Source organism: Merops nubicus, unplaced genomic scaffold (assembly GCF_000691845.1).
Source record: "Merops nubicus isolate BGI_N331 unplaced genomic scaffold, ASM69184v1 scaffold31342, whole genome shotgun sequence".
Lineage (NCBI taxonomy): Eukaryota > Metazoa > Chordata > Aves > Coraciiformes > Meropidae > Merops > Merops nubicus.
Window position 1 is genome coordinate 15,008 of NW_008592147.1, and position 23,077 is coordinate 38,084.

General features: G+C 38.0%; 1 protein-coding gene across 1 annotated transcript in view; it reads right to left on the minus strand.

Annotated features, from left to right (window-relative positions):
- The window catches only part of AGPAT5 (1-acylglycerol-3-phosphate O-acyltransferase 5), a 38,977-nt gene that overhangs the window by 7,569 nt on the left and 8,331 nt on the right, over window positions 1-23,077 (minus strand). The window contains exons 5-6 of the mRNA XM_008935076.1: window positions 15,861-15,951; window positions 7,533-7,694 (exon numbers count right to left, since the gene is read on the minus strand). Coding sequence (XP_008933324.1) covers window positions 7,533-7,694; window positions 15,861-15,951 — 253 coding nt within the window. The remainder of the gene's footprint in view (window positions 1-7,532; window positions 7,695-15,860; window positions 15,952-23,077) is intronic.

Genomic DNA, 23,077 nt, shown 5'->3' on the forward strand with positions numbered 1-23,077 from the left:
TGAGAGTCCAGTTACCTTAACTGAACTGTATCGGTGCTTCATCAGGATGAGGTGCAGAGGGGGAAAAATCCCAACCCAACCTGACCCACCACCAGAGAAAAAACTAGAACAACTAGCAGCAAAACCCACAAGATACCATTCCTGATGTAGTCTTGAGGTGCGAAGTGTTTGTCAGAAGCATTCTGCAGCCATAATACAAGTAATTTCAGCAGCGTAGAGGAGTCATAATGAATCCAGCACACAGAGAATTAAAGGAACTGTGTATTGAGGGGGAGGAAACAGGCAGTGCCAAAACACCCTAAAAGAAACAGTCCAAAAGGAGGCAGCCTAGAGGCTGTTAAAAAAACCCTAAATACCGAATCGCAGAAAAACATGTATTAGAAAAGATGTGGAATGCTGCAAAAGAAAAAAAGGTCTGCATGGGTCTGGAACCCACCTGTATGGCTTAATGGAAAAATTAAGGAGGCTACCAGTATATTCCTACCTTCTTCTCTTTGAGGAATGGAAAGCTTGTCCAACTAAGGAAAAGCCACAAAACCGCCCATGCTAAATGTAAACAAAAATTAAGAGGACAAAAAAGGAACTTGAAAAATGCAAAGGATATTCTAAGAACTTTAACTTTTCTGAATATACTAAAAACAATAAACCAGCTAGGCTACTGGTGGGACTGCTGGATGGCAAAGGTGTGAAGAGCAGCACTCATGGTAAAGTGTAAACCCATGCAAGAGAAGCTCAAATATATCTGCATTATTGTTTCTTGTTTAATTCATACAACCGTTGCATTTTTTTGTATCGGATTGGTCAAAGGAACTAGATCAATAAGTAAACAGACAGAAAGTATTAGACTAAATAAACAAATTAAAGGAACTATGTCAGGAAGTCACCAAGACCAGACAGCATTCATCCAAAAGCTCTTAAATGTGGAATTTAAAAACAAAGATGTGTAACCTATCATCACAAACAGCCATTGTGCCAGAAAAATGGGGAGTTTCCCTTCTACAAACAAGGGCTTTAGAGCTGATGCTGGGAAATACAACCCAAAGAATCTTACATCCCTGGGTAAGATAGCAGGGGCTATAATAAGATCGTTAAGCACAGAGATAATCACAGTCTGTTGGAAACGAGTTGGCGTGGATTCTGTAAAGGGAAATCCTGCCTCACCAATTTGTTGGATTTCTACAACAGTGTCAAGGAGCAGGCGGATAAACGGGATTCACTAGACATGATATATTTGAGTTTTCATAAAGCCTCTGATAGAGTTCCACACTGAAGACTATTAAGAAATTAAGCTGCCATGGGATTAGAGGAAATGATGTTTTATAGACTGAAAGCTGCTTAAAGGAGAGAAAGCAAATGGAAGGACCTAATGGTCACTTTTCAGGATGGAAAAAGACCCAGCAATTGAGGTCCTCCAGGGATCAGCACTAGGACTGGTTTTAGTCTGTGTCATGGCTGATGAGTTGAAGAAGGGAGCAAAGGGAACCCTCCAATTTTTCATGTTTTTCAGATGATCCTAAGCTCAGATCTAAATAATCATTTATAATTTAATTAGAAAATGGTACATATAGTTTTTGATACTGGCATTAGCACTGGAGAGCAGCAGTGTGTCACTGTAGCTGTCTTGCTGAAACAAAACATTACCTGCACATTACAGTTCACTGAAACAATCTTTGAGTGGCTTTAATGTGTTATTGTAATAGATGAATTCTGGCCTTTGTACTGTGCTATAACAATCTGTGAATACTGTATGTTGGCCAAGTTAGCAGGAGGTTTCCTACAAAAGCATAACTATTTTGATCAACAGGCTGCCAGCAATAGAATCTGCATCAGGCTAGTTCTGTGTATTCATCTAAATGGTACCCCACTCTGGTAGGTGAAAAAGAGCAAATTTAGGAGATATCCATGTCTTCCTTGCAAGATTTTTGAAGTTTCCAAAGTGGAAAACAAAATAAGAATAAAAAAGGCAAGAAAAGATACACGGATTGGATCAGTTCAAAACAATGCTCTCTGTAGCAAATAAACAGGATCTATTAGGAACTATGCCAGTACTGCTAGTATTGATGTTTTTCCCTTTCCTTCAGCCAGCCTGTTTTGATACACAGAGAACAGTATCACAAACAGAGCAGAAGAAAAGGGATCTCATGCACAAAAAAGAAAAAATAAACACAGGCTCTCAAAGCAGCAACATATTTATGGCCAAACCTGACAGTGTGAAGAAATTAAAGCTGTTTTTGTTATTCTCAGGGCTTAGATACACTTTTGCATAAATATCAGGAGTTCCTTGAGCTGTTGTACAGAAATGCTGCCTGGGGAACTGAATGCTTTGTCTGACATGTGCACGAGGCCCAGGCTGCAGAGAAATGTTATGAATTTTCAGTGTAAATAATTTCAAAATCCTTTTTATGTAGCAGAGTTTTTCTGATGACTGTGTGCTTCTCAAGCACCAGTTCCCAAAGGGCAGCTACAGACACCCACCTTCAATAGGAGCTGCTTGAGGGTAACTGAGATGCACAAGGTCCAAGTTTATGATCAGAGGGAACACACACTCTGGGCTCAAAGGGATGTTGGGGGGGGATTATTACCCCCACTGAGGGAGTGCTATCAACACTGACACAGCACCCACAGGTCTTTGTGATTTTGGAAAAGGAAGGAATCATTTATGTTTGCCTTATTCTTACTCTCCTCCTCAGGCATCCAAGTTCGGTTGTTGTTTGAGACAAGAAACTGGGCTACAAAGACTGCAAATAGTAATTTTTTTACCTATCACAAAACAAGGACATAAACAGAAATGCTACTCATGCTCAGACTGATCTTCACTTCGTTCAGTTTTTGGGGTTCCATGAAGAACTGTGTAACTACAGGAAGGGCTGAGTACGTTCCCCATAAAGTGATGCTGCCCTTCAGTGAAATGGTATTTTTGAGCAGAAGCACAATGTTTAACTGTTAACGGTATGAAAATACTTTTTGTTTACCCAGATCATCCCTATCTTCAGAATACTGATGCTTATGTCCATATCTCTGTTCAAAATGTCATTTCAAATAAGTTATCCACAAATTAACAGATTTGCTTTCATGCTACTCAAACTACTTTTAGCAGGAAATTATAGTTGCTCTAAAATAACTGCCATGTACTTTTCAATATTCTTCCATGCAATAACAATATGACAGGTAGTAGAGAACTGAACAGATTATTAGCTGCTTCACCACTATAAATCTTACTTTGGACTGTTTTACATTCCTGTTACTGTTATCAGTTTGTTAATGTATTTTTTAATTCTTCGAACATATCTATAATCACATGCTTGTTACCATTATTTGGACCTTTAAAGACAATGGATGTGATCAAACTTTGGGTCTCAGTGCAGATGAAGACTGGTTTCTATTGCTCCAGTTTCTTCTCTATAGTCCTGTACTTCACTGTCCAACTGTGTGTGAATGAAAGTGCAAGTGTTTGGAAAAGTGTGGTTTCCCCTATAGAAGTCAGGCTAGTTTGACCTCCTCAGTTACACCCATCAAAGTGATGTACAAATTTTCAGAAAGCCACACATATACATACACATACACATGCTTTCACAGTGTTTGTTCTGGAATTGATACACAGCCGAGTCAACAGTCCTCAGGAATTCCTCTAACTTCTTTAAGACAGGGTCTACATGTACTTGCTATTTTTATTCAGTGTTTATCATTGTCACATGCTGCTATTTCACACACTCTTTAAAATACCAGCTGGTTATGTTAAAGCCTTCAGGCAAAATAATAAAGATATAGATGTGTATACAATGCTCATTCAGGTGCAAGAATGACAACAGTTCCCACATCCCATGAGACCTGCCCTTTAACACCAGGCAAAGCTGGATGGGAATGTTCATTCAGAAGGGGTAAAACTAGGCTCTCATTCTTTCTTCCCAAGCTTATTTCTACTTTTTATTTAATGACAATATAGTAAAACAACATCAACAAATTCAGCACAGGAGTTTCTCCCTCTCCTTTTCCCTTCTAAATAGTTCTTCCAGAATTCAGGACCTGAGATGTACTTCAGCTGCACTGCAACGCCCATATGATTATTTGCGTCTTATTCTAATGACCACAAATAAATCCTGCCTAGCAGCATGGTCCTCTAGAAGCAGGATGATCACATTCATTCGTTAATGATCTGGACAAACCATCTCTAGCATTGAGAGGGGGGAAATCTGTGGGAAACTGCTGTTCTTTGGAAAGGCTCTCATTTGCAGGATAACCTTCCACTGGAAATGTACCAAGATTCAAACTTGTTGGAATAAAAAGGAATGACTAATGAATAAATGGTAGGCAATAAATTGCATCCATTGGTCACAACTGGGTGTGAAGCAATAGCAGAAAGCAACACCCCTATCGAAAGCTAATCTAATCTTAGTCCCTGCTTAAGACTAATAACATTTGGTATCTTCTAAAACAACTTGCAGCTAGAAAGTGCCAACAAAACATTAAAATGCATAAATAGTGTTGAAAAGTTCAACACATTTGAAAGGATATACTATAATAATTTGCCTGCTGTAAAAAGGTACGATTCTACCAGGTGTGCCTGGTGTCCTCTGTTGTTCTCAAAGCACTGCTGAAGAAAGGATGGTGAAATGTCTACTTTACAGTTGTTTTTATACTACCTTTTGTTTTAATCCTGTTAAGCAAATCACCTTTGTGCTACTTAAGGTTGCTGGACTGAAAAAAAATGAAGACAGTTTTGCTAAGAAAGGCTATTTACACTAAAAGCTCCATATTAAAAAAAATTTAAACATAGTTCATTTTTTCTTCAGATTTTTTCTCCCATTTACTTTTTACTAACAAAATTTCTCAGATAAAGAATAGTAGTGCTACTCAGAGTTACAAAAATACTAAAATCACTTTTAACCTGCTCTGCTTAGTACTGGAGACAACAGCCAAGAGCTGATCATATCCCTGGGTAAGTATGGGTTTTTCCAGAAGTGACACAGGCTCCTCTGAGGAATTCAGATTTACAGAACTGAAAGTAAAATGCATTTGAAGAAACATGTTGTATGTGTGTGGCATTCAGATTTCATTCACATGGGAAATGTCATACTATGGGAAATACAGACCTCAAGTAAAGTTGTGTTTATCAGAAGTACGTTTTCCATACAATAAATTTCCATCAGTTGCTAGATTGAAAAAGACATGTCAACCTTATCTTTTAAAAATTACCAGGATTGCACTGCTATTCCAATGCGAATGAAAAACTAAATTCTCCTTCAGCACTGACACAAATGGGAGATGTTCATATGAAATGTACACAAGAAAAGGACATCTAATAACTCATTCTAGTAGTGTAAAAAAGCAATGCTAAAAAAATCTCAAATATATAACATGCAACTCTATTCCTGTTATATTATATTGCTGCACAGACCAATTGTTGGACTTCTGCATAACAAATGGTGAAATAATCTTGACCTCCTAGAATAGAAATTGTGTTGGTTTTTTTTTTCCCCTCTCTTTGTGCCCTGAGGGCCTAAAAGACTGACAACTCTGTTCCACACTGTGATTTACAAAGTGTCCTTAATCTACATAATTTATATTATATGGAATACATTTGACTGCTGCAATAGTGTAGAATGCCCTGGATGGATATTTAATTTATCTGCTCTGTAACAACTGGTTGGCTGCACTTCATTCTGTGTTACTGCCTTTAGTTCTACCCAGGGCTGAGATAGTAATTTCCTCAGCCCCAGCAGGAAAGGTGGCTGAAACCCTTCTCCTGGACTGCCTGCTGTGGAGTCTCCACAAGACTGAAATGTCTTGTTAACAAGTAACCACCCCAAACCATCTGATTACTCACTTGTCATTGGACACATGACGCAGCCAACAGGGGAATTCAGTTTGTTGGTTCCCCTTCCACAATGATATCATGCTTCAATGCAAAATGGATGGTTCAATAGGTGAAGAGGTCTTATAAGGAATTTGAGCATTTGCCATCTTATCATTAGGTAATGACATTTTAATAGGGTAATTAACCATCAGCCAGTGAGAAGTCCAGCATCAGAATGCTTGAAACTGCCTAATAATTAAGTCATGAAACAAGATATGCTGCACGGAAGGGGAAACAATCCTGTTTGCCCTAAGGGGGGGGGGGTGTCTTGAAAAGGGTTAGGTGACAGGACAAGAGGTTGCTTGATCTTCAAAAGAGTCTATAAGAAGTTCATATGGTATTTAAAAAAAAAGTAAAACAGCAAAAATTTTACATAATAAAATCTGCAAAACCAAGTTCAAATGATAAATATGAAATGTTAAATCCTAAAACAAACTTTTGATATTCAGCCAGTAAAAATATATAAAAAATGGGAAAAATATACAGGAAAAAAAAAATCATCCTAAAACCATTGGATTAACAGGTTTTTGCTCGCCTATCCAGAGGAATTTTAAACAGGGTGTAAATCCAAAAATACATAATCCCAGAACTTTTAAGTAGCTAACACCTGGAAGGAGTTAATGTGAACTTTACACCACCTCAAGGAGTTACACCTGCTACTGAAGTGACATGACAACAGCCACACTATGAATTATTTTTAGCAGCAGAAGAAACAAGTCCCAGTGACACTGGGCCAGCTGAGGAGTAGGGAGCTAAGAAGCTCCCTTCAGGTCTCTCAGGCAACACTGATCCCCTGCCCAAAGTCTTAACAGCTCTGTGAAACAGCTCTGCTGTGGCTTTCTTATACACTTGGTATCAGTACTGCAAAAGACTCTGAAGCCAACTTTGAGCCAACCAGCAACACAGAGTTGTGCACAGACATGGCCAAGTAATACATCAGCTACAACTGTAAAGAAAGATGACATGTGGCCCTCCAGGGACAGTGCAGGTACATGAACTACTTCAAGAAACCCCAAAAAATCATCAACCCACCATTAAGCATAACCAAAAACACAGCAAACCCTGACGCTCTCTGTCCCAGCGTTCTCCCCACCACAAAGCCCAGAACTTATTTTCTGATTAGATTACTTGAGGAAAATAGAACTGCATTACCCCATTCTCTTAAGGTACTGTAGGTGTTCTAAAATACCGCAGCAAGTGATGTCCACTTGCATAACATGCTGCTAAGTGTTTGTAAAGTTAATGGGTTATGTGCAGCAATTTGAAAAATTGCCAGTATAATGCTATTACTACATAGTTTCCCTTGGAAAGCAATTAGATCACATGCACACATATGCAGCAAAGAGAATCAATGGTGATGCCAAACCCCAGTGCTAGAAGCAACATGAAGGTAAATGGCACCTGCTGCCTATGGCCCCAAGTTCATTTTAGTTGCAAAGAGCACCTGTATGCAGAATTTGACTACAGAAATATTCTCTACGTGGAACAGGGAAGAGAAGGAGAGGGCAAGAACATCACTCTTGTAAAGCCCAGTCACTGGTGAGTGATGGCCTATCAAGGTATGGCAAGGTGGTTGAAGCCCTGTGGAGATTATCTTCTGAGCATTACAATGCATCTGAAGTTGGTTCTGTATATTAACAAGCATAGGCTGTAGCATGTCTAATATACATCAACTCACCTGTCATAGATGGTGCCAGTTTTCTTTGTCCTTTGTGGTCCACAGTACCTTCATAAGCTACAGTCACATCATACACTGCATCCAGGTAGTCCTTCATTGTGTCAATGGCTACATGAGTTGCCTTCACACGTGGTGTTAACACATGCTTTAATATAGCAAGTCCTAGAGGGGAAAAAAAGAAATAATTACAGCTTTTAAAAGTAAACTGGAGCACATTTACAAAAGGAACATCAGGCCAAGGAATTTCAAAACCTCCAATCAAAATCACAAAAGGTCTATTTTTAATCTCAATTCTCAGTTGAGAGAGAGTACACATGCACACTGCATATGATCTACTGAGCACATGTAGAAGATGAAACAGAAGTCCTAAAGGATATTAATGACAAAAAGGCTGCTCAACAAAAGAATCCTTTTCTTAGCTCCTGCTCTAGAAGCAGTCATGTTCTAGATGTGGGTTGTAAGTAATGAAACAGCACATCTCTTTATTGTTTGTTTGCCCGGCTGAAGTAGAAAAAGAGTAAATTGACTGAAAAATATTAAACACCCATGACATTGCCTCTTGTAATTCTGTATCAGAAACAGATTTGGTAGGTAAGCCATAAGCACAGGTAATTTTAAGCATGCCTAATGCTTATCCAGCACTTTACTTCCAAAGGACAAGACAATTTTATCAACATACTGAATCCTTATACTGCCCCAGGGTAACAAAAAGGTGGTTTTCTTCAACTACACATGGTTAAGCAAGATGCAATATTTCTCCATAGCTACCACGCTAGCAGAAATTTCAGTACGTTCTGTTATTTTCCTCTATAGATTCTAGCTTTCCCTGCTTTTGCTTCCTTATTCTAATGGAATATTCTGGGATGTTAGATACGGTTACTCGGAGGGTTCTCACTTTGGGGAAGGATGGGAGAAAGCTGATAGATTCAAGACAGCTTCAGCCCACTGCATTGACTTGCTGCTAAAGAAAATGGGACATTCCACTTTATGCTTGCATTTGTTTCCATTACTGTTCTTTTCTGCTAACTTTGCATTGCCATGGAACCCCCCCTCCCACCAGCTGATTCAACTGACCATCCCAGGAGGCGACTAAGCAGGGAGGTGAGAAAATACAGCCTCGAGAACCCACAGCAAGTAGGAAATCTTCTGTTTTCCTGCGAACAACCCATTACAATTGACTTGGCTACTAACAAATGCATACAGTCACAGAAATCAGCTGTTGCCTTCCACCATCCAGGTCAGGACACAGACTGGCATGTCAAGGACACAAGAATGTCAGGTTTAACAGAAAGTCTTAACAATGGTATTTCACGTCCACGTTTGCTTCAGCTGACGACTTCCACCTAGAGCATACTTAAGAGCATGTAAGTACAGTAGGCCCTTAAGTATAAGCTTCCACACTTGAAAGTACTTCTAGGAAAAAAAGACTATTATGCAAAAATTTTCACTATTTTGTTATAAGACGTGTATCTTCCTCAAAAAGAAAAGCCAGAATAAAATTACAATTATTCCTTTCTAGCCTTATTTTTCTTTGACTTACTCTTCAGTCCATTTTTAAAGAACCACCCGCTGGTACTACCCGTTTCTGACAGATAAAGCACTCTTTTTTTCCTAAAAAAAATACTGTGGTATTGCTTTGATATATTTCTGCTTGCAAAATCAATTCAAAACATTGTGTTATGCCCTGATTTTGTACTGAACTTTTCTCCCTTGTTGGGGAAAGCCTACTTTGATCTCAAATTACAAAAATATCTACTAAAGACCGCAAGATAATCCTAGCTTCTAACAGCTCTAACATTCTTAAAGTTGAAAATTACAGTATAAATTATTACCTTGATTTCTTAACACTTGCTAAGAAATTTCACATCTGAACACAGAGATAAAAGGTTATTTACGAGCACTCCTTCTGAAGTCATTGTTCTCAGCTTTACCGGCAACAGCGATAACTGTCTATGCAAAATGTTACACGGATCATGTAAATATTTTGAAGCCTAATGTGGTGGTAGTGTTTTCTTAGCTTGTGAACTGTTATATCAAACAGCTAATTATGTTATGTTTCCAAATGTTTACGCTGTAAATGGAACACTGAATATTCTAGTGTTGTGTCAGCAATGGCATTAGTGTGGATATAACGCTCAACACAATTCTTGTTGAGCCAAATTCCCCAACATATTCTAAAAAAATTGTCATCCCTTCCTGCCCAACTGATCTTCTCCTTAACCAAACTATGGCTATGGGGAAAAAAAGAAAGAAAACAGGCTTCAGTGAGAATGGAATGCTCAAGACAACTTAATTTAGGTATCCAAGTCTACCCAGTGCTGAGTTTTTCAAACTCATGGACAATTTTGATGACAGTCAATGACAATCTGTGAAGTGCAACTCTAAAATAAGTCCTCCTTACCCCATGTGACATCACTGAATTCTTGAAGGTTCAAGTATGAAATGAGTATGCATCTAAAAATCAGTAAAGAAAGTCCATAACCCATTACTCAAAAAGGCTCCAGCACGTGACAAACATGTAGTGACAGCAGGAGTTCAGCACATCATTTTAAAGAATATGTTTGATAAAAACATAAACCACATTCTTGCAATTACTTGATGATCTTTGCTAAAATCAACATAACAGTATTTAAACCCAAGTAGTTACGGTATACTTACCTTGGCCAGTTGCCTGCATCCAATTCACAAAACACACTGTGCTTAAGCTGTTTTTAATGTTGTGCAGTACTAAGTTAGGACTCTCCGTCAAAGGATTTGAGGTCATGAGATTTTATTTTAAATGCCAAAGGAAACAAACTAGATGTCTAATAATGTAATACTCTACCTTAAAATGCTACGGCTTTGCTCTTCTATGTTAGCTAAATTTTAAATTATAAACAGACATTTAATAAAACCAGGAAAATCTAAAAATCTGAAGAAACACCGTGAGCAATGGCACTTCAAGTATCATCCGTTTACTAGATTATAGGAAGCAGCAGAATTACTTCATAAAGTTTGCAAGAAAACTGAACAACATAAAGTAAGGTTTTAGTCTCAGAAGTAACAAAGGCCCAATTCATGAACGTCTATAGGACTGAATTTTTCATCTAAATGCAAAAAAAACCAAAAGCCACCAAACAAAACATCATTTATCTAGCTACTCAGGGTGAAGTTACATACATAATAGATGAGTACAACTCTAAGAAAAAGATTGTTCTTCCCCTTCCCTTCTTCCAGGCCATCTACATTTTCAGACGTGGGCTGCATTAGTCATATTTATATCCCTGACCTGCACACATCAAATTTTAAAATTATAACAATAAAAAACAGCTCTAAATTAAGAATACCCTGTATGTATTAAATTTGCATTACTGTATTTATCCCCAAAAGTTACACGGCTCACTGAAAGTCCATGGTCAGAACTAGTTTGAGGTTTCCATCCCAATAAACCCATGTTACTGGACAGTAACACAAAAACTGAAAGCAGGGTGAAAAATAATTGATTTAATTTTCAATTAGCTATTTCTCTCCTTATTCTTCCATTTTTGTGTGTATGTGTGTGCAATAGTGATGTTACACTGAAAGCTTTGCAGTTATGTGGAGTGTCCCAAGTACTCACCCAGCACTGAGTTCCCACCAGCCTTCTCAAATGCCCCAGTGACTGAAACCTTACTTATTGAAACGAGAGTCCTGAGTCAGACTTACAAAATGATATATGGTGGGAGAGCTCAACCATTTGTTTGCCAGTATCCCATCGACTGACATAAACAGGACTCAGCTGATGATAGTATTAAAAAATTGCATGCTCTTGTAGAAAGCCTTTTCTGTTACTGTGAACTAAAGTACAAGAAATGCAAGTAGTTTGCTCAAGAAGAATCTGAATATCCTACAGGAAAACATGGAGACATCACACTTCGGTACACTTCTGTCTGTGATGGGTACCTACATAAACACAACGTAGCTTCATCCTTTCCTAAATTTAATTTCCTAAGGATCACTTTTAATAAAAGAAATCCTTTCTTCATCCTAATGGTACATCTCTTAAATACTACTCAAAGTCCACACCCCACTCTTTAAAAAAAATTATATCCTCCTTTCCACATCTCACTGTGCAATTTTACATCAAGCTTCCTTATATGAAAGTGTGTGGAAAGAATATCAATCAAAGCTATTTTCCGTAGAGACAGTTCCAAATAACATTTACGGATATTACATTGCTTTAAAATACAATCTAAAACCAATGTCAAGAGCTAAAAGGGAAACATTTTAGTTCAGTCGAATTATCTATTTTTACATGACCTGTAAAAGTAATTTTGAGATAAGTATTATCCTACATGTACAAACATCTTAGCAGAAAGCATGGCACTAGTCAAGATAAAGTTAGAATTAAAAAACATCTACACTTGCAACTTTTCTGCATAAAAACAAGGGAGATAAATGAATACCTGAAATGTTTGCTTGATTAAATGACCTTTGTCAGAAATCAAACATTAATACAAAATTCCATAAATGCCTTTCACCAGGGAAGACTGTTTTGTCTTCATTCAGCAAATGCAACCTAGGTTAAATTCAACAAGCTTCTTACTCCTTTCTCTCTGACTTCTCAGAGTTAATAACATTAGGAGTAAGAGGGCTTTGGACTATTCCTATTTTCAAATAAATTAAACGCTGTAAACCTAATAAAATCTATACATATTAATTTTGAGAACATGTAAGTGGACTATATTTTATACCAGAAGCTGGTATTAAAAAATAAAAAAAAATTAAAAAAAAATAAAAATTTTGGGGTTTTATAGAAATTTTGTTGTTCAGTAGTGCAGTACCATTAAAAAGATCTAGCCTTTAAAGATTTACAGTTTGAAATAAATACATAAAATAAAAACTACCACTTCTAACATTATGACCAGATTAGAGTTAAATCTCTATGAAAATATGAGTGCCACCTACATCTGGTAACTCCCTGGACTCAGCAATTCAAGCCCACTGACTGGTGTGGAAGTACTGCTGCACTTTTAAAATGCCTGAACTAATAGGTTGGAGCCTAAAAGGGGTCACCAATATGTAAGTCAACTGAATGACTTACAACTGCCTTGTTCTTTGAAGATGGGAATCGCGTTAGCTGACTACTCCCACATAACGGAAAACCAAAGCAAACTCTAGGCCAAGACTATGGGCTATATGATCAAATAACAGAAATCAGAAAGCAAAAGCTCAGGAGACAAGGAACAAAATATATGCTGTCACATTCTCAGATCTTTGAGAGAGAGAAGAAATATTAAATTGATTATGAGAATCCTAAAAGATATCCCATTAGAAACATGAGTCCATATGAAACCAACCATACTGAAACATGGAGAAAGAGAGAGCCTGTCCTGGGAGCAATTGCTGGAATCATCTGACACAGCCACCTGCTTTCCATCAGGAAAGGATAATTAGGTGTATCAGGTTCAAATCCTGCTACGTGGCACAATTCCCCATCAGCTTGGAAGTGGGGGTTTTCATTTGCCTCTGACAGAAATGAGAAAACCTGGCACAGGTTTCCATCTGATATTGTGGCATCATTGCTTATACGGTTTGCTGTGGCTGTGAAACCTCAGCAAATACTGCAAAGATAAATACTGGATTACTTTTCTCAACTCCACAGAATTTAACTTGTTCTTTGAATAACTCCTGCACTGAGTTTCTCTGTGCTTTATAGCCTTCAGTCTCAACTTACTCATATCCAGGTCCACCCAGACCTATTGGATGTACCCTGAGTGTTTGATTTGCCTGTGTTTCAGAAGAGGAAAACCATCTGCTCTTGCTAGAAGTCAAGATTTTGTGCAGAACCCAAGTCCTATGGCAGAACAAACTGTAACACAAAGTATTATTAGTATTTTAAAAAGCTGCCTCTCTCAAGGACGACTTCAAGCACTTTTAGGTTCTTTTGCTGTTTGATATCCTTCCATCCTATTCATAAACAGATAAGATTTATTTATATATATTCATTTCAATGAGGAAAGACATAATAGTTGAACCTACCAATGCCAAAATATTCCTTTGGATATCAACCTAAGTCTATATTTAAAAAAAAATATTATTTTCTTTTTGTCCTAGGAGCAATTGTAAAGAGGCAGTAACTGTGTCCAGAAACTAGTCGTTACTTAACAAAAGCATGAAGAAATGAGATGCAGCTCATCAGCTGGTCACACTAAGACCAGGAAATTAAGTTCAGCCCAATAAACTGATGAACTTTCTCTAGAAGAGAATCCAGACCATGTAGAATAAAAGTAAACACAACCCCCACAAAACATTTTCATACTTCCTCTCTGCAAGACTATTAAAACATACACACACACTTATGTCAAAAACAGTATTTCAGAGAGCATGAGAAACATGAGTTATGCTTGTGCTCTAAAATGGTTATATTTGTGTATAATGCCTCTGGTGCCAACATCTATTTGAGGTTTAATTCTTCTTAATTAAACCACTTTTTTCCCCAATATTTTACTTACACTATTTTCTCAACATAAAAATGTGCAAAAATATAGGAAAAAATAATTTTAAAGCTTACTTTTCAAGGTATAAAGCAAACAAAAAAATTCCTCTATGTGTCCATAAAGCCAATACTGAAGCACTGTGCCCTGTAACAAATACATTAAGATGACAAGACTAAATTATCAGGCTTCTTTATAAGACCACAACGAAAGAAGTGTGAATTTTAAATGGTGAGTTACAGTTTTTCTGCATTCCTCTGACTGGCAGAACTACTGGGCATTACTACCTTTCCTAAATCTGTATGAAGTACAAAGCCTACAGAACCTTTTAGACAAGCATGCAACTGTGCATTCTGAGTTCAGCCCAGCAGTGTCACGTTAACAGCCACCCCTGCTTCTTGGCATGCTTGTGTGAGGGCTGCTCTAATCCAAGTGAGTATCAGTCTTTGCATCACCTCAGAGAGCAGCAGGCTCCCATGCAGTCTGCTTCTCATTCTCCACATATAAAGAGTTGAGGAGTGACCAACAGAAAAAGAATTTAGCAGCAAGGAAAAGCAGATCAAGATGATTCTTCATTAGAATTGGAGATACTTCTTGGTTTAATAAATATTTGTCTTGAGAGTTTTTAAAAGGAATAAATTTAAAAAAATAAAAGCAGACCAGTACTGGAGAGAAAAGCTCTGTAAGTAACAAACAGGTGGTCTGAAAGCACAAAAACAGTGTTTTACTGTTTTGCAGGCTGTAGGGATATAATTAAGAGGTTTACTTAAATAACAATAAGGACAACAAGAGCCCTTTCTTTTCCCTGAAAAAAAAGGAAAGAGGAAAAAAATCCCTACCAAACACCCCCTCCAAACTCTCAAAGAACTGCCAACCTAAATGAAACATTTGACTTTCATTTCCTACAGGAAACTGAAGCGATGAATAACTAGGATAGGACTGGAGCTCTCCTGCTCCTACACGCAAGCCAGCCCCATTCTTCCCAAGCAGAAAAAGAAAAGCACGTATCCTTTTGGACAAGAGCTAACAATACATAAGGGCTTGATGATATCAACAGGCTGATTCACAGACTTGTGAATTCATTTCAGCATGTCACAGGAATTACTTTACCAGACCTATTTGTTTTTCTTTGTTTACCTTCAAAGTGAATTATTTCACTTTTGGTCAACAGGAAAAAAAAAACAACAGGAAACGTATTCACTGAGCTGTTGGACTTACAAGTTTACGTGTATTGTGCATATGATGTGAGAAGAAAAGTGAAAAAGCTTGTGACCCTTCGACTTTTGGCAAGCCTTTCCAAAGATGAAGTAACTTCATCAGTGGTTATAGAAGTGACACCAACACTCAAAGCAACTACAGATTAAAGTTCTACCACAGAAAGGTGAGACTGGAAGGTGAGAGAAGAACAAAACCAGAGAGCCATGGTAGTGCCAACAGTAATTAGAAATGAAGTCATGGAAGACTCTTTCTTTTAAGGTACAACAATCTCTATGTAAAATACTCTTTGGATCAAGTAACAATTGTAATTGGAGTCATAATATCAATTTAAAATAGAACAGTGCCCTGATCAAGTGTAGGTAATTCCTGTGCTCCTGAAAGAGCAAGAAAAGAAGTGTTCATAAATACACAGATATGGACAGAATCTAAAGAGAACCTTCTTGAGAATTAACTCTTGCACCCTGTGAAATGCATTAAAAGTTTGGATATAAGCTACTCTCTGGTAAGTGTAACACTGGTTTAGGCTATTCTAACCCTTAACTGTCAAATCAGGCAAGCTTAGTAGTCCAGTTAAGGCAAGATCATCTTCGTATTATACAAAAATTTTATATAACATACATTAACACAAGATGATTTCCAAACTTTTTTTGCTTACCTTCCTTTTCAGCAAATGATTGACTATCTGCAATGACTTTTGGTATTTCTGGATTGTAACGAGTCCCCTCTGGAAAAATCACTAAATACATCTGTGGGATTAAAAAGAAACAAAACAGACAAGTTCTTATAACGAACGTAGGCTGATTCCCTTTACAGAAATTAGCATCACTTGATAGGTCCATAATGTATTTCAATAAAACCATTGATTACTGTAAGAATCCAAAGAAAATCATAATACCTAAGCTAAAATTTCTTCGCTCCAAGAAACTTATTGCTTAAGGTTCAAAATAATTTTCTTCGAATGTACACCACAGAAAGTTGCCCAAGTGATTTAGGAAGGGAGATAGCACACATCAACAAAAATGACCAACTCAGGAGCAGCTGGTACCAACAAGAGTATCAGTTTTTTTAAGTGGGATAAGAGGACATTTTGAAGGCCGTCAAATATGTTGTAAATGACCTAAATAATAGATATATATTTAATATTGAACTCGCATCTAGTCTTTCCTTATAGTGAAATGCACATTTAGTTCCACTCATGATTAGAAATACTATTAAAATTATGACAGATGTGCTCTTATGTGCTTTTATGCATCTCACTATTAAACATATTATGAACTTAGACTCATAGTTTAGCATAATTCCACGTTTTAAGTCACATTCGTTTAAGCATGCAGCTCTGCAAGGTTAGATTTAGAAAGCAAATTAGTTTGTCTGCCTCAGCAACAACTGCCTATGGGTTCTCGAATCATTACACAGGTAAAGGTTGCCGAAGTATCTGCATATGAGTGTAAAATTTTGTGCCCAAACAGAAGCAGTCAAATTTAATGAATATTCCACTTGCTTTTGAAATAGAACAGTTTTCCATCCCTCTCTTTTTTTTTTTTTTTTCTCTTGCATAATCTCCTACACAAAAAGCTGATGCAAAACATCACTTCAGCAGTGTGAATTTCATACTGGGACTTCATCTGCAGAAGAAAAGGCTACAGCCACAAATGGTAACTAGCATGGAGTTGAACATTACACAGTCACAGTAAAATCATGCCTACTGCGCCTAGACTAACTTTAATTTGTTATCTTTGCAGAAATAAGTCTCAAGAAGTATCTGAAAGAAGAGACAGTGGATGTACAAAATCATCCAAGGAGAATTATTGGTGAGTACAGGAAGACACTGATAAGTGGGAGTGCACATCACAAAAAGATGAAAAGTTAAATAAAACCTCAGAAAGAGACATGCTGGAATGCAACTTTGTGCTTTTGGCCCACAAAACATCAGGTTGTGCTGGTATTTGCACTTAATGAGTGCAGAACAGCTAGCGAAAAGGCTGAATGCAGAAAGACAGGACAGCAAATGAACTCTCCAGAATCACCCCACAGTGAGGGAAGTTGAAAGATGCACTAAAATGCAGAGGAGGGAAGAAATCTAGGAGCTGTGCCAACCAGTGAAGCCAGCAGGAGATCAAGAAAGAGAACTGAGTACATAGCCTAGAATCTGGCAGGGGAAAAAATCCTTAAGAATGGCAAAACCAGTGTCAGTAGAGTGTAGCAAAGAGAACTAGAGCAAAGGCTGAAAGGCTGTATGTGTCACGGCATGTTTGGGGAGGAAGGAGAACTGGAAGACTGCAGAGGCAGGTGAAGTCAAAGAATGTTCCAAGACTGCCAGCAACCCCAGATGTATACAGTTTTGTTTGAGAAAGAACAAAAGAAAGTGGGTTTAAGAGGCAAGATGCTTACTTTTTTTTTAACATGACAGTAGCATAAGCACAGGGATGAGAATCCTTAGACCAAGCTGCAGTCCACACTTCCCCCAGTCACGTGTACATTTCATCTATGAAGTACGCTGTTGAGATATTTAAGTGACTAAGTAAAACTCTTTGGAGTTAGCTGGAAAGGGCACAATATTCAAATCCAGATGCATTTGTTTTTTCTTTCATAAATACACTTATGTTCAAATCACCTAATTTGGATCCTGAACACAGTACTTCAAGATGAGGGTACTGCACCCTCCTCCTGAGAGACTGAATGCTCAGCTGTTACAGCCACTGCATTACCCCTAGGAGGTCACAATTGGCAGGAATACCACTTTTGGTACAGAGGTCAGCACTTAAAAGCATGCAACATGACTGGTCTTTAAAGCTGATAATCAGCCACTGAAAGCTGATCACACAGCAGAGAACAGCATCTATCTACCCCAGCCCTGTGTGTGTAACACACAGCAGGGACTGAAACAATAACTTAATTATTTTTGCAAACCTCCAAAACACAAGGAGCCAAACAGGTTCGTTGTCCAGAATCTGAGTATCTCTGAACTGAAAACATAAAAAGACAAAGAAGTGGCCTTTGCTTTAAATTCAGCATATACAAACTGTAGTATGTAGCTCATTAGGACTGCTTTACCTGAGTAAAACTCATGAATGTAAATAGATGCCCTACTTATACTCATGTCCAGTCCTGCACAAGAGATATTTTGCCAGTGCAATTCAGCCTCCCAAATCTACTTGTACGAGACTGGCTTTTCTCTTCTCCCACCAAGGGCAGCAGGAGCTAAATCCTTAAGCACTATTTCCAAAGACTGTAAGAATGACAAATCTCTAAGATTTTAATAACTAAATAAGCTCCCCTGAACTTGGGTTAAGAACTGTTGAGTTGTAGAAGCATTTTAATTACCTAGAAACACTAGCTGCAGCTAAGCCAATTTTTAATACAGAATTTTTCATTTAGGGCAATTAGCTATGTAAAAGTGACTTTATCAGAGTGCCTGCAAAGTACAGTGCTCATGTTCAAAATGGCACAGAAAATTCTGCATCATCATTGTCCCTGATTGATATATGAATTTTTAACCTCATCAGATTAAGTCCCTATGCTCAGTTACATGGTACCTGTGTAAGTAATGGGTTGGTGTCAACGCATCTGCTAGCTCTCATCAATTTGAAAGCTTCAAGGAGTGGATTAGGATTCCCTGAGTAGAACCCTGGTGATTCTTGTTGGAGCCAGAAAGGAGGCTGGGGTTACTCACAGAGTCCCCAGTGTAATGTCAGTGAACTTGCCACAACACACAAATAAAATGAATGGATGACAACTGCTTCCACCCAAACAGCAGCCCTATCCATTCCCCCAGTGCTGTCAAGGTCTCCCAAGCAAAAGGAAACAGCCATGGCACTGAGAGAGGCCACGCTTCCAGAGGGGAAGCAAGGCAGTCGAAGTCCTGGAGAGAGACCAGAGTGCCAACAAAGGAGCTGGTATGAGTGGAGCAAGGAAAGGGGCATGAGGCAACACATGAATCCTTGGAGTACAGAACAAAGTCAACCCAGATACCATAAACATACAGAGATAAGAGACGATAATGAGAAAACCTGGCTGAGTTACAGGGCTTTGGAGGTTGTCCTGAAGAGAGCAGATACCCTATATTCTTTTACAAAGTGTCATCAAGAAGTGGTAAATACTGACTAAAGACATCTTGCATTTACTGTACTGTTCCTGGGTAGGTGGCAAGGGGAAAACAATTAAATATTTTATTTTAAAAGTTCAAAATCAAACAATGCATTTGCTTAGCTTCAGTACTATTAGTATTGCATCCTGGCAACTAGACGGATCCATGTCTGACTCCATTCAGACCGCTGACTGAAGATATGCTGCTGGGGAACTGTAGGAGAAACATTTAACACTCAGATCAACAACCAAAAATGATATGAGAAAGCATAGTTGGTATAACTGGCATAAAGTACATAAGATGATGTGAGGAAAGCAGGCAAAGACATCCAGGATTTACAATGAAGCTGTTAGTGATTTGAAAATTAGTAATTATATCAAAACATAATTACATTAAGCCTTACACCAGTTATATTAATGTACCTGTCCCCTCCAGGCTTTCACTGTTTGATAGACACTGCTTTACATGACAACGATTTAGTTTGTGACTGAATGAATGACAACACCAAAACATTTAGTAACCAGCTAAATATTGGCTGTACTGGGTTAAATCCCACACCTCGGAATCCAGATTTCCTGTTCTTGATACACAGTAAAAGAAATATGTTACATTTTCAGTTATCAAACTGAATAGTTTGCTGTTCAGAAGAGTTAACTTTATAAAACAAGCAGATTGAGTATATCAAGTTTCAGCTGGATATATTGTTACATTGAGAAATGCATTTATCTTGTTATGGCTTACATTAAAACAACATTAACATGGAAGTGTCCTTCAAATTGGGTGACAGCCTCCACTCTCAAAACAAGACGCGAGATTGCAATTTGTTAACAGATTTTTTGGAATTTTAAACAAAATCACATTGGTTCAAGTGAGTTTTGCCAACAAAAGGCCCAATAACAAACCATTTGAGTGTGTACTTCAGTGAGTTTGAGAAGTACTTTTGAGAAATAAATAAGAAATTTTTTTACCTCAAGATCCCCACTAAGAAAACACAGGTGCAACAGCATTACAGTCTAGCCTCAGAGTTGTGTGTGTCTAATATTGCTGCACTGCATCTGGGAAGAAGGGGAGACCAACTGCCAACAGCAGGGCAAGACAAGGGCCTGTTTAAGGCAGGCAGGTGGGTAGAATTTGTAAGATAAGGTAAGGAGCATCATACAGTCTGTTGTCCCTACAATAAATAAGATGTACCAAACCACTAATCCAGTTCTACTGTGAATATAAGAGGTAGCCTTATTTTTCCTGTCTAAGCTCCACCTCTAATTTACTTAAGAAAAACAAAAACAAAAGGACCAGAGTAAAACAGTAAAGGGCTTGCTACACTGACAAGAACAGAAGACTATTTAGACTGGTTCTGTCTTTATATATGTCTTCAGTTTCTTAATTGGAAGAGGGATGGCTCCAGACAGACTGAGTGTTAATCATCTGGATTCTACTGTTTGAGCTGTATGTGGACAGAAACTCTAAGGAACAACGTGACCCTTACCACAGATTCCTGTCCATCCCCACTCTACTGGCATATAATCCTTTTCTTGGCTGATAGGCAATCTTTTCTCTAACACTACACTAAAGAACTCCAACACATACGTGCAGAATGACTAAGCAACAACAGCTGCTCACTAAACTGAGGAAAGCTCATCATGAGCTGTAGCATCCAGTGCATAAATTTTAATATGGATTCCAGAACAGTAAATTAATTATTTTTGCATGAAGCTGATGAGTTCAGGGCATAGTTGCTTTACTGATTAAAGTGTTTTCATTTTAAAGGCAGTATGTTTGTTTGTGAATGTCATGCTAAGTTGCAGAACTGCAGTTTCCTCATGAATAATGCACCAAGGACACGGGTTATCATGTTCTTCTCCCAGCAGTAATTGTAGGTTAAACGGCATTTATAGCATCTACATTTAAATTCTCAGATAAAGTGGATTATAGAAAGTTTAGTCTTCCCTCAAATGACAACTCAATGGTCTGTGTCTTTTACCCCAGCAGAAGCAAACATTTGTCTCAGTAAATAGGCTTTTGACAGCTTTGGTTTTGTGTGTCACTCCCTCTATGGTTTGCCTGAAAGAAATTTAAAACAGAGTGCATTTCTGCAGCAGTTACACTTATTTCTCTTCTGTACTGCTCCCCTAAATATGAGGAAATGGCAATAACTGTCTGGTAAGTGTGTCCAGTTTCTGTGTCTGTTTCCAACACCACTGAACTTCCAGAGAACCAAATTAAATCAAAAATCAAATGTACCCAAGTGGTCCCAAATGAACTTGGCATTACCTTAGATAGGTTAGGTCTTTTAATCCACACACAACTGAGGAGGGAGAAGAAAAATTATTCCAGAATTAAAACATTCTGGATTTATTTCATTTATGACTTGTAGAAGTCCACCATGGAAAGCAGTACTCACAGCAGATGTAGCTTTAGAGAAAAGCTTTATGCTTAATCCTCCCCTTACATTACTGCTGGGGTAAAAATCATACACTAGCTTGTCCAGTCGATTTATAGCACTGCAGCAACATTGAACATCATTTCCAGGTTTCCAAAGATATGCAGAACTAGATGAGCTTCTAGGCACAACTTCCTAAGATTGTACTAAAAAAAATTTCCACATTTCTATAGAGCAAATCAATTCAATGCAGAGTTCAAATCAAGACTCTTACTGTAATCAAAACCTTAATATTACAACAAACCCCTGCATTTTAGGGGGTGCAGAGGGAAGCCAGAAAGCCAGACTCAACCAGAATCTGCCTCTTTGGCTAGCATGAAATCCATGGGCCGATGCAAGAAAATACCCTGCTGGGATATTTCATCCAGCCTAACTAAAGGAAACTTAACCAGCTCTCTGCAGGGGGAGCAACTGCTTAGAGGGATAACTACAAATATGTTTAATACATCTGCAATTTATCTTTGCTTATTCCATGACACTACAAGTCTTACAGAAAGCAGAATCCCTGCCATTGATACACAGAAAATAACTAGATGCAATGCAAGCTTTTTGCATCCCAGACCCCTCCCTGGGGCAGGCATAAGTTACCACCATTGAACATGACAATCTTCTCCACATGGATGTCACTAGGTTAGACCCCCTGACAGCAAAAGTTGAGTTGTCATTATGTCTGGCTTTTGTAAGTTAAATACTAATAACTGGAAATAGATGCACTTTCTATCTTAATTTTAAAAAAACAAACAAACAAAAAAACCCAACCAAACAAACAAAACCACAAAACAAACAAAAAAACCCAAACAAACAAAAAAACCCAAACAACCTACCACAACCCTGTTCATGCTAAATCTTAGTTCAAGACAAAATGAGTCTGAGCACTCTCTTCAACAGGGACACTTTATTAATTTAAGCCTCTCGGTAAGCATTAGGCCAATTTACTTCAACAGAGACACATGCACAAACAAACACAAACACATTATCTCCCAAAAAGGAGAGAAAAAAAAAAAAAGACAACCATTATGAAGGTCAAAACAACCTATGGACTCCTTTTACCCAAGCCTCATCTTATAAAATGTCTGCCACTTGGTATTTGGAGTGGCAAGTCCTAATCACGTAAATCTAAATCAAATCAAAGGGTAACTGTTCTATATCAAGCCCTGCTGAGTTGGCTTTCTTAAACCTAGCCAAGAAGGAAGAAAACATTTTAATGCACAGCAAGTAATGGAAGTGAAGCACAGTGATTCTAACCGCTGAGCCACAAACCATACAGGGAGTCATGAGAAAAGTCACTTGGCACCAAGAATCATTCTTCAAATAGAAAATTATCAAGAGTTTGATCCCCCCCCCC